The sequence below is a fragment of the Amphiura filiformis genome, chromosome 18 (genome assembly GCF_039555335.1).
Source record: "Amphiura filiformis chromosome 18, Afil_fr2py, whole genome shotgun sequence".
Taxonomy (NCBI): Eukaryota; Metazoa; Echinodermata; class Ophiuroidea; order Amphilepidida; family Amphiuridae; genus Amphiura; species Amphiura filiformis.
In genome coordinates, this window is record NC_092645.1 from 1,582,144 (window position 1) to 1,596,270 (window position 14,127).

Here is a 14,127-nt window from a genome sequence, read left to right on the forward strand (position 1 = left end):
AAAAAACCAAATTCAAAAGGTGATGTACCTTGCATTGATTTGAATACAGTGCATAGATGCAGGATTTACATGCCACAATGCATGGTTGTTTGATGTCATCATTTATAATGTTTGTAACAAACATTACATAATTTTCATTGCTAGACCTTGACAATACCAATAGCTATCAAACTATTTATACACATATTTTCCTTACTTCGATTTTTATAATTTTTTTCATCTTTTTCTGCCCTTTTGTGGTAATTTGTGGTAATTATATTAACTGTATATGTGTGTGCAAATAGAGGACACTCACTATTTACATATATTTCAAAATTTAAATTATGCAACTCTCAAAATGATGTTACTTAACTATAATAATTTTCACTTATTGCTCTTCAGGAATAGCTCTCCATTCCTCTCCACTAATTGACAGACTTCTGAAGCTTATTGAATTAGTTCAAAAGATCAAAATAAATCCCAGTTTCTGGATGACTGCATGCACTCTTTTGGCGTAATCCACAATATCTCCTTTGTTCAGTGGCTGAATGTATAGCACCTTCACCATAACTCCAATGTTGCTGCAATGTTGCTGTGCTAGATTCATAGATCACAGGTCAATCCTCTTCATCCAAGATCTGCCAATTTGCACTACATTGCAGGAAAGGCTATTGTAGCCTGTCAGATCTGTATCCAGGGTTCGGCTTTTGCTAGCAAAGTGGCAACAGCTGGGAAAAAGCCTGCCAGTTTTAGCTAGTTTAAACTGGTAAAAATGGTAAAAATGGCAAAAACTGGAAACAACTCAAATACATTGTAGTCAGTCAAATATTAAAAAGCAACACAGAAAGCTTATAAATGGTAAGAAGATTGGCACAGACTTGAACATCAGAAAGTCCATGAGAGGAAATTGTGCTACTTTGGCCACATTGTAAGAAATGATGGTAGAGTTGAGAATTAAGCTACCGTACCTTGAGGTTGATTGATAAACCACAACTCTTCCAGATCTTTGACATACTCTGAGTTGTTGTCCTTGCCATAGTTCTTTTGATCTCAGATGTGCTATCACCTTTGTTGTCTATCATTAAACCCAGGTATTCAAATTGTTTAACCTCCTCGATTTTTTGACCATCTATCAAAAAGTCCTTTCCAGTTCCATTTCTATCAATAACCATTACTTTAGCCTTCTTGGCATTTAGAAGAAGGCAAAGGCCTTTCTCCTCACTGGCTTCCCAATGCATTTCAAAAGGGCCAGCAGTTCCTCTCTACTGCTGCATATTAGGTGGTATCATCAGCATAGCATAGATTTGTGATACTGCTACCGCCAAATATGACTCCACCAGTAAACCCGTCCAAAGCTTCTCTCATGATGTCTTCTCAATAAATGTTAAACAGGTTTGGTGACAATATGCAGCCCTCTCTCATCCCTCTTCCAATCTTGAACCATTCGGAATCCCCATTACTTGTCCTGACTGCAGATTCCTGGTCCTCATATAGTTGAGTAATAAGATCAATAATGTGAACAGGGAATCCCATCCTTTTCATTGTCTTCCACAATTGGGGATGGCTGACACAGTCAAAGGCCTTGCTGTAGTCAATGAAACACATATAAAGTGGTAGTCTGTGATCTTTACACTTCTCAATTATATTCCTGATGTTTACGGTCTGGTACAGTCTCAAGTCCCTCTTCCTTCTCAAAAGCCAGCCTGTTCCTCAGAAATCTCCTGGTCTAGTTTTGGCTTCAGTATTCTGATGATGATCTTTAGCAGATACTTACTTGCATGACATATCAAGCTGATGGTGCGATGGTTGGAACACTCTTTTAAGTTACTCTTCTTGGGGAGTGGAACAAATACAGCTCTGCACCAGTCTTTGGGACATTCCTGCTCCTTCCAAAACGCCACATTATGTCAACACTTCCCTTGCCTGTCGCTTTCCTGCTGGTATTTCATCATTGCCAGGTAACTTTGCATTCTTGATTTGATCCATTGCCTGTTACACTTCTGATCGAAGTGGTGGCGGCTCCTCTTCCATAATTTCACCGCGAGTACACACTTGCTGGTCTTGTGCCTCAAACAGTTTGGTGCTATATTCCACCCACCTTTTCTTGATATCTTCACTTTCAGTTAGCGTAATGCCATAAGCATAATTTATTACATCCATTCTTGGAACCCACTTCTTTGTTAACTACTTTGCTATGTCAAAGGCTACTTTCAAATCACCTTTACATCTCTCCATTTCCTGACATTTTCTTTCGATGAAGTTCCTCTTATCTTCCTTTACACTCTTTGAGTCTTAGCAACCTTGTTCAGGCATGACCTTTTATTCTGAACACCAGTTGCTTTTGCTTCTTTCCTGCTGGCCTTATTCAGGAAATTATTTTTGTCACATATTAATTAGTTTTGACATGAAGAAAGTGAAATATTTATCACTTTTTTACTTTTTACTAAGCTTAAAAAAAATGTGGTGAAACAAATAGACCTCTTACCTTGTCTGACATAGACATCCCATATGGACTGTATAAACTCCTTCACATCATGCAAATGATCTTCTTTTGCTCTTCATTATCACTACTGGGCTCAGTGTCTACAGACTCTTCTCTTGGCACAAATGTAAACTCTGATGACGGACCATCCTCTGCAGGATTGCCAGCACACATGCGACGTTTCTTCTTTCGCATCTTCCGCTTTTGGTTCTTCGTTAGAGATTTGGTATTATCGCTGTTGGATGAGATCTACAGAAATCATCAAAAACAGGTTTCCAAATAATATTGCTACCTTAAAATAATTCTCACAAATTATTTCTATTTCATACCACACCATAATCCCAAGCTTGTGGGGAACAAGCAACCTAAAGAATGGACCACCGTACCAGCATCTAACCCCATGTACTGCTATCTTCAGTAGATAGCACTTGTTTAATAGTTTAGTGCTATCTTCAGTAGACATATACTGTCAAGTTAGTCAGTAGGCAGACAAATATACTGTCAGTTACGTTATCTTCAGTAAACAGCAGCTTTAATAATTTAGTACACATACTGTTAGTGTATTGCTATCTTCAGTTGTTAGCAGTGGTATATTCAGGACACAGATATAGTGTGCTGCTATCTTTAGTAGATATCACATGTTTACTAGTTTTGTGCTATCTTCAGTAGACATATACTGCCAAGTTAGTCAGTTAGCAGACATACAGTCAGTTATCTTCAGTAGACAGTAATACAATAACTGTCAGTGTATTGATATCTACAGTAGGTAGCAGTGGTATCTTCAGTACATAGATACATTGTACTGCTATCTTGAGTAGATAGCACTTGTTTACTAGTTTAGTGCTATCTTCAGTAGACATAATGTCAAGTTAGTCAGTTAAATATACAGCAGCTTTAACAAGTTAGTACACAAACTGTCAGTGTATTACTATTTTCAGTAGATAGCAGTGGCATCTTTAGTATACAGATGCAGTGAAATGCTATCTTCAGTAGATAGCACTTGTTAGTTTAGTGCTATCTTCAGAAGACATATACTGTTAAGTTAGTCAGTAGGCAGACAAATATATTGTCAGTTATATTCAGTAGACAGCAGCCATAATTGATCATTGATTTTTTGAACATGTAAATAAATATCCTCATTCAAAAAAAAATAATAAAAAAATTGCGACCCTGATTTTTCAGGATTTAGCGTTGGTCACTATAAAGGATAACACAACATTTTTGTTTGTTTGTTTGTTTGTTTGTTTTTTGCCTTACAGATACATTTTAAGAGCATTTTGTAAATTGTTATTAAGTTTACAAACTTCTTTAGGGCCTTGAAAATCCATGTTTTTGATGCAACAAACAATAAAATAATTCTGGCCTTGACTGCCCATTAGTCTAGATGCCACACTGGGATTATGTTATTAAACTAGCTTTCTTCAGTATATAGATACCAGTATATAAAAATATCACCATTCGACAGATACTGTCAGTTAAGTGCTGTCATCAATAAGAGTAATAAAAAAGTAGTCCATAAAACCACTGCTTTCATTTTTCCATTAGTCCTTTGAGAAATTTGAAAGCATAGACAACCATTATACTATCATGCACTCCCCACATTGATAAGGCAAAAAATAATATGCCTCAAGCTTGTGAAGATTTTTAAAATCCAAAGTGGAAAACCTTTTTTGGTTGTTGTTTTTTTAATCCACTTTATTTATTTTTCTATTTTTCCACCAACTCAAACTCAGTCGAAAAAAGCTTGAGAAATATGAAGCTTTCAAACTTACATTCTTCTAAACATGATGAAATATTTTCACTGATTTAAAGTTAAAAGTGTTAATCACAAATTCTACAAACATATTTTTACCATAATTTGTAGGTATTTTGGAAAAAAAAACCCAGGAGGAACAAATTTAATTTGTCTATTTCTCCAAGACAAAACAAACACACGTGGCAGCTTTGAGATACACTATTTTTTTGGCCTCACCAATCTTAAAAAAGCCATTCCAAATTTAGAGTGTTAATAATGCAATTATATCAACAAATGCTTTTAAAGCATATTTCTATCATCATTTTTGGCTATTTTGGAAAAGAACAAATAATTGGGAGGAAATATTAAATTTGCTAATTTCTCTAAGATAAATGCACCACAAATTCAACATGTGCGACAACTTTGAAACATACTTTAGTTTAGCCTACGCAATATTTAAAAACTATTTCAGTCTTCCTTTTAATTGTTAATGTACAAAGTAGTTTTACTATTTTTAACATGCAAGTGTAATTAAAAAAAACCCGCAACATTGCTACAGACAACCTAGTAGTAAATGAAGTGAGAAGTGCACTACAGTGGATTCCTGCATGTATTTGAAATCGCAGGTAACCATGCAGTATTTAAAAAAAAAGGTGTAGCTTTCTGTTGATTTGCATGGGAATCAAATTTATTCAATAAATATTCAGTGCCAACCCTTACATTGTTCAATGGTTTCATGATATAATACATGTATTATTCCCGGAGAAGGCATTGAGACAAACAGCCTACATATATGACCATGGTCCAAATTTTAATAATTAAAAAAAAATGGACATTATTGAAGTGAATAGACAGTTTCCAAACTTACATTGTGATCTGATCCATGGGGGCCAAAGGCGGCAAATTTGAAATTGAGATAAAGGCCAAAATATGGAGTAAAAAACAATGAAATACATAAGAAAATACACATCACAAAACCTCATAACTTTCGGTGTTTTCAGTATATGATAGCCTAATGTTACTACAAGGTAATAATTATAGTAACTCAATTTTCAAAAATGCCTCCTTTGGCCATCCATGGAGTATATTGTGTCACAATTATGCTTTTGTTTTCTCAAGTAAACTTTATCAAGTGAGTTATAAGTATGTAACATGTGTGTATACAGTGTCCGCAATAAGTGCATAGCAGTAGCAAAATGCTACACAATTTTCGTCATTTGCTACACAATTTGGGAATGTGTAGCAATTTTGTTCCATTCATAAGCATTGGCTCCCAAATTTGGTGAACATTTTTGCTACACAAATAAAATTGCTTAATGCGGACCCTGTGTGTATATTCTTTGGCTTTCTTATGTTTTCAATAAGGCATGAGTTAATAATACAATAGTGTAAATTACAATTACAATAAATTGTCTTCATTCAATCAACATATTTTTAAATCACAACATGAATACATATTTAATTTTATTTTGGCCTACATGCATATAATTATCAAATAAAACATAAATAAAAAAGTAGTGAAGCGTAAACACAATTTCTTCTTAAATTATTCACCAAAAAATCAATTATATATTTTTTTTTTTATCCTGTTCAATCTTGTGTTAAATTTAGGTCCTACATGTATTTGACTTTGGAACTTTCAAAACTCTGTCCTGGTCTGTCACGGACAAATGAATGGATAAAACCCTTCAGGAGCTGAAGATTTTGTTGAAGTTTGCACAAATACAAAATTTGTGCATCCTTATCAAAAGGATGCACTTGCCGGCTACAACATGTGTCTTTTTTTAAATAATTTATTTAAATAGATAGCTAGGAATAAATACCAGATCCATCAGAAGTGGAGGTCACTTCAAATCGTCCCATGTGATATGGTTCAGGAATGTACTCTGTATTCATATCCAATGTGACTTGAGGATAATTTGAACTGACCTCCACTAGAGATGAGTTTGGTTTAATTCAATCCTAGCTACTGTATAAGTGGTTATTTTCGCGTACAGTTATTTTCGCGAATTGGAGTGAGAGAGACATTTTTGGGATTGTTATTTTCGCGATTGCCTAGTCTTGCCCTATACTTGCAATACAATTATACATATATTCGCGAGGTGTTAATTTCGTGGATGGCTTCCCATTCGCGAAATCTGCGAAAATAAAACCCTCGCGAAAATTACCACTTATACAGTATTATGTAAAGAGACACATGTATGTAGCAACTGACAGGTGCATCACACAGTGACATCACCTCGATATCTTCATGGTAGAAATCGCCATGGTAGGTTGAATCCACAGCCACCCATGGCCATTTTATTCGGACCTTATGAGATGCATAATAAGCGAAGTGACCTGACTAAGGCTACTGACAATAGACGGGTAATTGATTTCTCGCTGTGTGAGTAAGCTTGTATACGACATTGCGGTCAATGGTTATACTGTCTCCACTTGAGTGAGTGCCGCTATAGCCTGCTGCGCGCTGTAGTCCATACAGGACCAACGCAATATAAAATTAGAGTTTTGGTCAAATTTTGAGTTCAAAGCGCACGGCCAATTTTCAAAGCGCACGCTAACGACTATCATATATGTTCAACACGTATTTTCAAGTGTATGAGACCACATCTGGTTTCTTGAGAAAAAATCATTTACGGGAGATATTCATCATTTTCTAACCCAGTTTTTGAAGATTTTCGTCTGATATCAAAATCGTGCATAGCAATTCATGTGTATCGATCCCGTGTATTCATTTTAATGTCTCTGCTGCACCAAATATTTATTAGCCAGGCGATGTCGGTGTGCATTTGTGGTCACTTAAAATGTCACAGGTTTTTTTCCTTACAATGAATAGGACTAATGCTTTTATATTTTAATTTTATTTGTTGCCTCTACTATTTTATATATCAATTTGAATTTGTATCATTTTCAGTATTTTATTTATGTGACATGATCAAGGGGAATGAGTCACATGTCGGAAATTTTCAATTAGAAGTTTTTTTACATCGTTTTCTGGCAATTTACAAATGCTACATTTTGATGCAAAAACAATCAAAATTGGACATTTGGTTACTGAGTTATGAGCAATTTATCAATGGCTGAAAACAATATAAAACAAAAGAATTTGAACACTGTTTTTGCCAATATCTCAAAAACAATATTAGCGACATCCAACTCATTCCCCTTGATCATGTCACATTTTTTTTCTTCATGATATAGATTGGTTGGGGTCTACACACTGGCATGAGAACCACCCAGATCCACCTTTGGTTTTAAACTATGGCTATTCCAATTGATGCCCTCACTCCCCTATGGAGGACATGCACTTAATCTACCACACAGGCGGTGTATATTTCAAATAGAGTCACCCATTCAGTTAACCTCATTTGAGATTCACACTCCCTGTGTAGAAGATTAAGGTCTTGTTTTCCATAGGGGGTGTATGGATTTCAAGTGGAATGGCCCCTTACCTGCTTCACTCCACAGTCACTGTTTATGTCATTAGAATCTTCATTACGTGTTTCTGAAGCGCCACAGTACGTCTCCATCTTGTGTTTTCGTCGCTTATTTCTTTTTCTTTTCTTGGGTGTATACTCTATAGCCATTAAGATGGAGAGAAAATTGGAAACAAAAGTAGAATTTTGACCTTCTTTATAAATCATAATACGAAAACAATATATAAAAAATACAAACTAGTTATAAGATCAAATTGAATTTACGCAAGATCTGTGCCTGTGCACAACCACTGCTATCTACTGAAGATAGCATACACTTTACCCAAACAGAGTAAAATACAAACTAGTTATAAGATCAAATTGAATTTACGCAAGATCTGTGCCTATGCACAACCACTGCTATCTACTGAAGATAGCAATCACTTTACCCAAACAGAGTAAAATACAAACTAGTTATAAGATCAAATTGAATTTACGCAAGATCTGTGCCTGTGCACAACCACTGCTATCTACTGAAGATAGCATACACTTTACCCAAACAGAGTAAAATACAAACTAGTTATAAGATCAAATTGAATTTACGCAAGATCTGTGCCTGTGCACAACCACTGCTATCTACTGAAGATAGCATACACTTTACCCAAACAGAGTAAAATACAAACTAGTTATAAGATCAAATTGAATTTACGCAAGATCTGTGCCTGTGCACAACCACTGCTATCTACTGAAGATAGCATACACTTTACCCAAACAGAGTAAAATACAAACTAGTTATAAGATCAAATTGAATTTACGCAAGATCTGTGCCTGTGCACAACCACTGCTATCTACTGAAGATAGCATACACTTTACCCAAACAGAGTAAAATACAAACTAGTTATAAGATCAAATTGAATTTACGCAAGATCTGTGCCTGTGCACAACCACTGCTATCTACTGAAGATAGCATACACTTTACCCAAACAGAGTAAAATACAAACTAGTTATAAGATCAAATTGAATTTACGCAAGATCTGTGCCTGTGCACAACCACTGCTATCTACTGAAGATAGCATACACTTTACCCAAACAGAGTAAAATACAAACTAGTTATAAGATCAAATTGAATTTACGCAAGATCTGTGCCTGTGCACAACCACTGCTATATACTGAAGATAGCATACACTTTACCCAAACAGAGTAAAATACAAACTAGTTATAAGATCAAATTGAATTTACGCAAGATCTGTGCCTGTGCACAACCACTGCTATCTACTGAAGATAGCAAACACTTTACCCAAACAGAGTAAAATTCAAACTAGTTATAAGATCAAATTGAATTTACACAAGATCTGTGCCTGTGCACAACCACTGCTATCTACTGAAGATAGCAAACACTTTACCCAAACATAGTAAAATACAAACTAGTTATAAGATCAAATTGAATTTACACAAGATCTGTGCCTGTGCACAACCACTGCTATCTACTGAAGATAGCATACACTTTACCCAAACAGAGTAAAATACAAACTAGTTATAAGATCAAATTGCATTTACGCCAAGATCTGTGCCTGTGCACAACCACTGCTATCTACTGAAGATAGCATACACTTTACCCAAACAGAGTAAAATACAAACTAGTTATAAGATCAAATTGAATTTACGCAAGATCTGTGCCTGTGCACAACCACTGCTATCTACTGAAGATAGCAAACACTTTACCCAAACAGAGTAAAATACAAACTAGTTATAAGATCAAATTGAATTTACACAAGATCTGTGCCTGTGCACAACCACTGCTATCTACTGAAGATAGCAAACACTTTACCCAAACATAGTAAAATACAAACTAGTTATAAGATCAAATTGAATTTACACAAGATCTGTGCCTGTGCACAACCACTGCTATCTACTGAAGATAGCATACACTTTACCCAAACAGAGTAAAATACAAACTAGTTATAAGATCAAATTGAATTTACGCAAGATCTGTGCCTGTGCACAACCACTGCTATCTACTGAAGATAGCAAACACTTTACCCAAACAGAGTAAAATACAAACTAGTTATAAGATCAAATTGAATTTACACAAGATCTGTGCCTGTGCACAACCACTGCTATCTACTGAAGATAGCAAACACTTTACCCAAACATAGTAAAATACAAACTAGTTATAAGATCAAATTGAATTTACACAAGATCTGTGCCTGTGCACAACCACTGCTATCTACTGAAGATAGCATACACTTTACCCAAACAGAGTAAAATACAAACTAGTTATAAGATCAAATTGAATTTACGCATGATCTGTGCCTGTGCACAACCACTGCTATCTACTGAAGATAGCATACACTTTACCCATTAAAAACATAAATAAGACGGTATTGCACTTTTACAACATGAACTTCTGAGTGTGAAGTCCCCTTAAATACAGATTACAAAAACCTTACAACTTTCTTTGAATTTCTCTCCCTCTTGTCCTGTTGGGTGTATAAATATTTCATAACTGAATTTTACTTTCCTCTCTCATCCCTCTGTTCTATTATGTCAGTAAAAGTGACCTCGGCACCAAGGTGTATAACATTGCGTTGTCAGAAAAGTCCATGTACATGGCCAATACATGTATGTGGAATAAGACTCCTAGTTTTTAGCTTTTTAATTATTTTACAAGGATATTTGCATTTTCTCTCGCATCTCCACCAAATTTTATAAACATTATTATATTATGTGCAATATATTTTCTGTTTCCCCATTAAGATCTTAATAATGCTAAGTAATTAATTTATGAAAGTATGTATGTGCGTGCCAAGAAGGAGTTTGAGTATGTAGTCTCTGGTGCATAGGGAAAGAGTTTGAGTAAGTGGTGTGTAAGGTCAGTGGGGTGATCTTGTGGTAGTGATAGTTAATGAGTGGATGTGGGGTGCAGGGGTGTGTGTGTAGGGGTGTACATGTGGGTGAATGGGTGAAAATGAATGTGTGGATGTTTTAACTATGTAATTTGCTTTTCTCTTCATGATTGTGCTGTTTTTATTTGTATTTTAACATTTATACTTATATGTATTTTAATATTTTTATATATGTGTGCTTTTGTAAAATTGTTGCATTTCAGTTTTATACTGCTATGACAATTGTGTAATAAACCTTTTTTTAAAATGAATGAATGAATGAATTTATCAATGTAAATTACAGAAGTTATGGCACACATGCAACATGCATTTCCCAGAATGCACCTGTAGATCAATTCAATATGTAGATTACAAAACAAAAGCCATATTCTTGTAATTGGATACACTGTATAAATATTCCATAGCCTAAAGTGAAACTAATGTCCCTTCCAAGTTGACTTTTCCTTTCCCCACTCATCCCCCTGTTCTATTATGTCATTAAAAGGGACCTCAAATTTACAGATAAACTTAATTTAAGACTGGAGCAATATAATGGATGGATGCTTCACAGCACAATAAATGACAAATTCAATTCCAATTTAAAGAAGTGCATTGTTATTGTCTTGGCTCCCATCTGCAATTATTGAATGTTATCTCTTGCTATGCTCGACTTACTTTGTCTATGTATGTGATTGAATTGGCGCGGCAGATAAGCTACCTACTGCAATTGATAAGGATTCTATGACCATGTTTACACAGAGGGAAGTCGACTTCAATACGCTGGCGAAGTGATGGAATAATCGGATTAACTACCACAGCAATACACCTATCCGACTTCGCCATTACTGCGGTGTCCCCGATGTAAAACTGCGGTGTCCCGAGGTCGGGGGTTCCATCCATTATTTATTGTGTGCTATACAGAATTGTACCCGGAATTGTACACAACAGTGATATTCAATACACAATCATGAGTATTGAATTACGAATTAAATCTCCCGCTCTGGTACATCTGTGTTGCCGTCAATAGAGGGCCAAATACAGTAAACGCTTCTCGGATTGGTGTATAGGTGAAAACAGTTTTTGAATACATCAGGCTGCACTCCAAGCAGGTTGCACTCATTGCCTGTGTATGTCTGCAATCATAGATTGAATACAATTATACAAAGATACTAATCTTACAGGCGCGAGTGTTCAGCATGATATGGTTCAATGCAGAGGTACCGCCTGAACGTACCATCACACATCACATCGCTTTGTCAGCATATTGCGACATCGAATTCAGATTGCGACTAATGATTAGCACTGATAAGTTTAAATAAGTGCATGGCTTTCATCTGTAATTGAATACCATCTCCCTAAAATATCTCACATAATGGTGATTCAAATTTAAATTCCAATTTGATTAAGTGCATGCATGGTTATTGTACTTGGCTCTAGTTTAATTTGCAATTGAATGATATCTCTTGCTATGCTTGACATAGTTTGTCTATGCATTTTGATTGGAATGCGTGTAAGGCCAAAAAAAAAAAAAAGGTTTGTCTCAAAGCTCACGAGAAATTTAAAACAAATGCGAAATGCGATTTTTTTTTTTTTATTCCCGACTTTTTTCATGGTATTTTGAGAAAAAGTCTGATTTTCGCCGATTTTTTTCTGGAAAAAACAATTTCCGCATTTGTTTTTTGTCAAATCGTGGGATTTTACAAACGCGTGCGCAAGCTTTGAGACGAACCTTTTTTTTTTTTGCCTAATCTAATCAACCAGGAAACTTCCTGATGAACCTATTATTTTGTTAACTAGTGCGCCTGTAGCTGTAATGGCCCTGTAGCTAGGGCATCAGCTGCATGATAGCGATACTGCTTGACCTCTGATGACCTTTTTTGACTTTATGACATGTTGATGTTCCTGACATATCAATGATTCTTTTTACCATGTTTAAGCCCAATGGACATACTCTAACATTTGACCCCATACGACCTGACCTCGAGTGACCTTGGTTTGATTTTGTTCATGCTCCCGTGATATGGAGAATACTTTTAGCCATTTGACCCCAGATTGGGCGAAGTTTGAAGTTTTGACCCCAGATGACCTTTGACCTGGGTTGATCTCAATTTTGTTTTGCACATATATTCCCCTCATATCAAGGATTCTACCCGCCAAGTTTGAGCCCGATAGGACACAGTTTGAAATCCATGACCTTTGACCTTTGACCTCGGATGACCTCCATATAATGTTTTTCATGCTCCCCTCATACGAAGGATTCCAAGCACCAAGTTTGAGCCCGATCGGACAAAGTTTGAAATTTGACCCCTCCGTAATGACCTTTGACCTCGGATGACCTCAATTTTATTTTATGCGATATATTCACCTCCTATCAAGGATTCTACCCACCAAGTTTGGGCCCGATTGGACAAAGTTTAAAATCCATGACCTTTGACCTTGACCTCTGATGACCTTCAAAACTACCCGATAAACAGCGCCCGCCCGGTACCCATCTATGTCCGAAATATTGGAACGATGCGTTGAAGCGGGGCGAAACGCATTGCCGGACAGACACACAGAGCTCATTATTTTATTAGTACTAGTGCACCTGCTGCTATGAGAGCCCTGATGCTGTGAGAGCACTGGTTGACCTCAATTTTGTTTTGCACATAAATTTATATTCCCCTCGTATGAAGGATTCCACCCACCAAGTTTGAGCCCGATAGGACAAAGTTTGAAATCCATGACCTTTGACCTTTGACCTCGGATGACCTCCATATAATGTTTTTCATGCTCCCCTCATAATGAAGGATTCCACCCACTTAAGTTTGAGCCCGATCGGGCAAAGTTTGAAATTTGACCCCATCGAAATAACCATTGACGTCCTTTTTGGTTCGCGCATAATTACGCCTCGCATCAAGGATTCCACCCACCAAGTTTGGGCCCGATCGGACAAAGTTTGAAATTTTGACCTTTGACCTTGACCTCCGATGACCTTTGAAACTACCCGGTAAACAGCGCCTGCCTGGTACCCATCTATGGCTACAATATCGGAACGATGCGTCGAAGCGCGGCGAAACGTATAGCCGGACACACAGACACACAGACAGAGCTTATGATTATTATAGTATAGACTAGTGCACCTGCTGCTGTAATAGCCCTGTAGCTATAATGAGGGCACCATCTGCATGATAGAGATACTTTTTGACCCCAGATGGTGATAGAGATACTTTTTGACCCCAGATGACCTTTGAACTCAGATGAAGTTTGAAATCCATGACCATTGACCTTTGACCTCGGATGACCTCCATATAATGTTTTTCATGCTCCCCTCATACGAAGGATTCCACCCACCAAGTTTGAGCCCGATCGGGCAAAGTTTGAAATTTGACCCCTCCATAATGACCTTTGACCTCGGTGGACCTCGATTTTATTTCGGGCATATATTCCCCTCGTATCAAGGATTCCACCCACCAAGTTTGTGCCCGATCGGACAAAGTTTGAAATTTGACCCCCTCCGTAATGACCTTTGACCTCGGTTGACCTCGACTTTATTTCGCGCATATATTCCCCTCGTATCAAGGATTCCATCCACCAAATTTGAGCTCGATCGGACAAAGTTTGAAATTTGACCCCTCCGTAATGACCTTT

General features: G+C 36.7%; 1 protein-coding gene across 3 annotated transcripts in view; it reads right to left on the reverse strand.

Annotated features, from left to right (window-relative positions):
- LOC140139339 (uncharacterized) overlaps positions 1-14,127 on the reverse strand; it is an 81,914-nt gene that overhangs the window by 41,288 nt on the left and 26,499 nt on the right. For all 3 annotated transcript variants that reach the window (XM_072161118.1, XM_072161116.1, XM_072161117.1), the window contains exons 4-5: positions 7,649-7,773; positions 2,465-2,710 (exon numbers count right to left, since the gene is read on the reverse strand). In XM_072161118.1, the coding sequence (XP_072017219.1) occupies positions 2,507-2,710; positions 7,649-7,773 (329 nt within the window). In that variant the 3' untranslated portion in view covers positions 2,465-2,506. The remainder of the gene's footprint in view (positions 1-2,464; positions 2,711-7,648; positions 7,774-14,127) is intronic.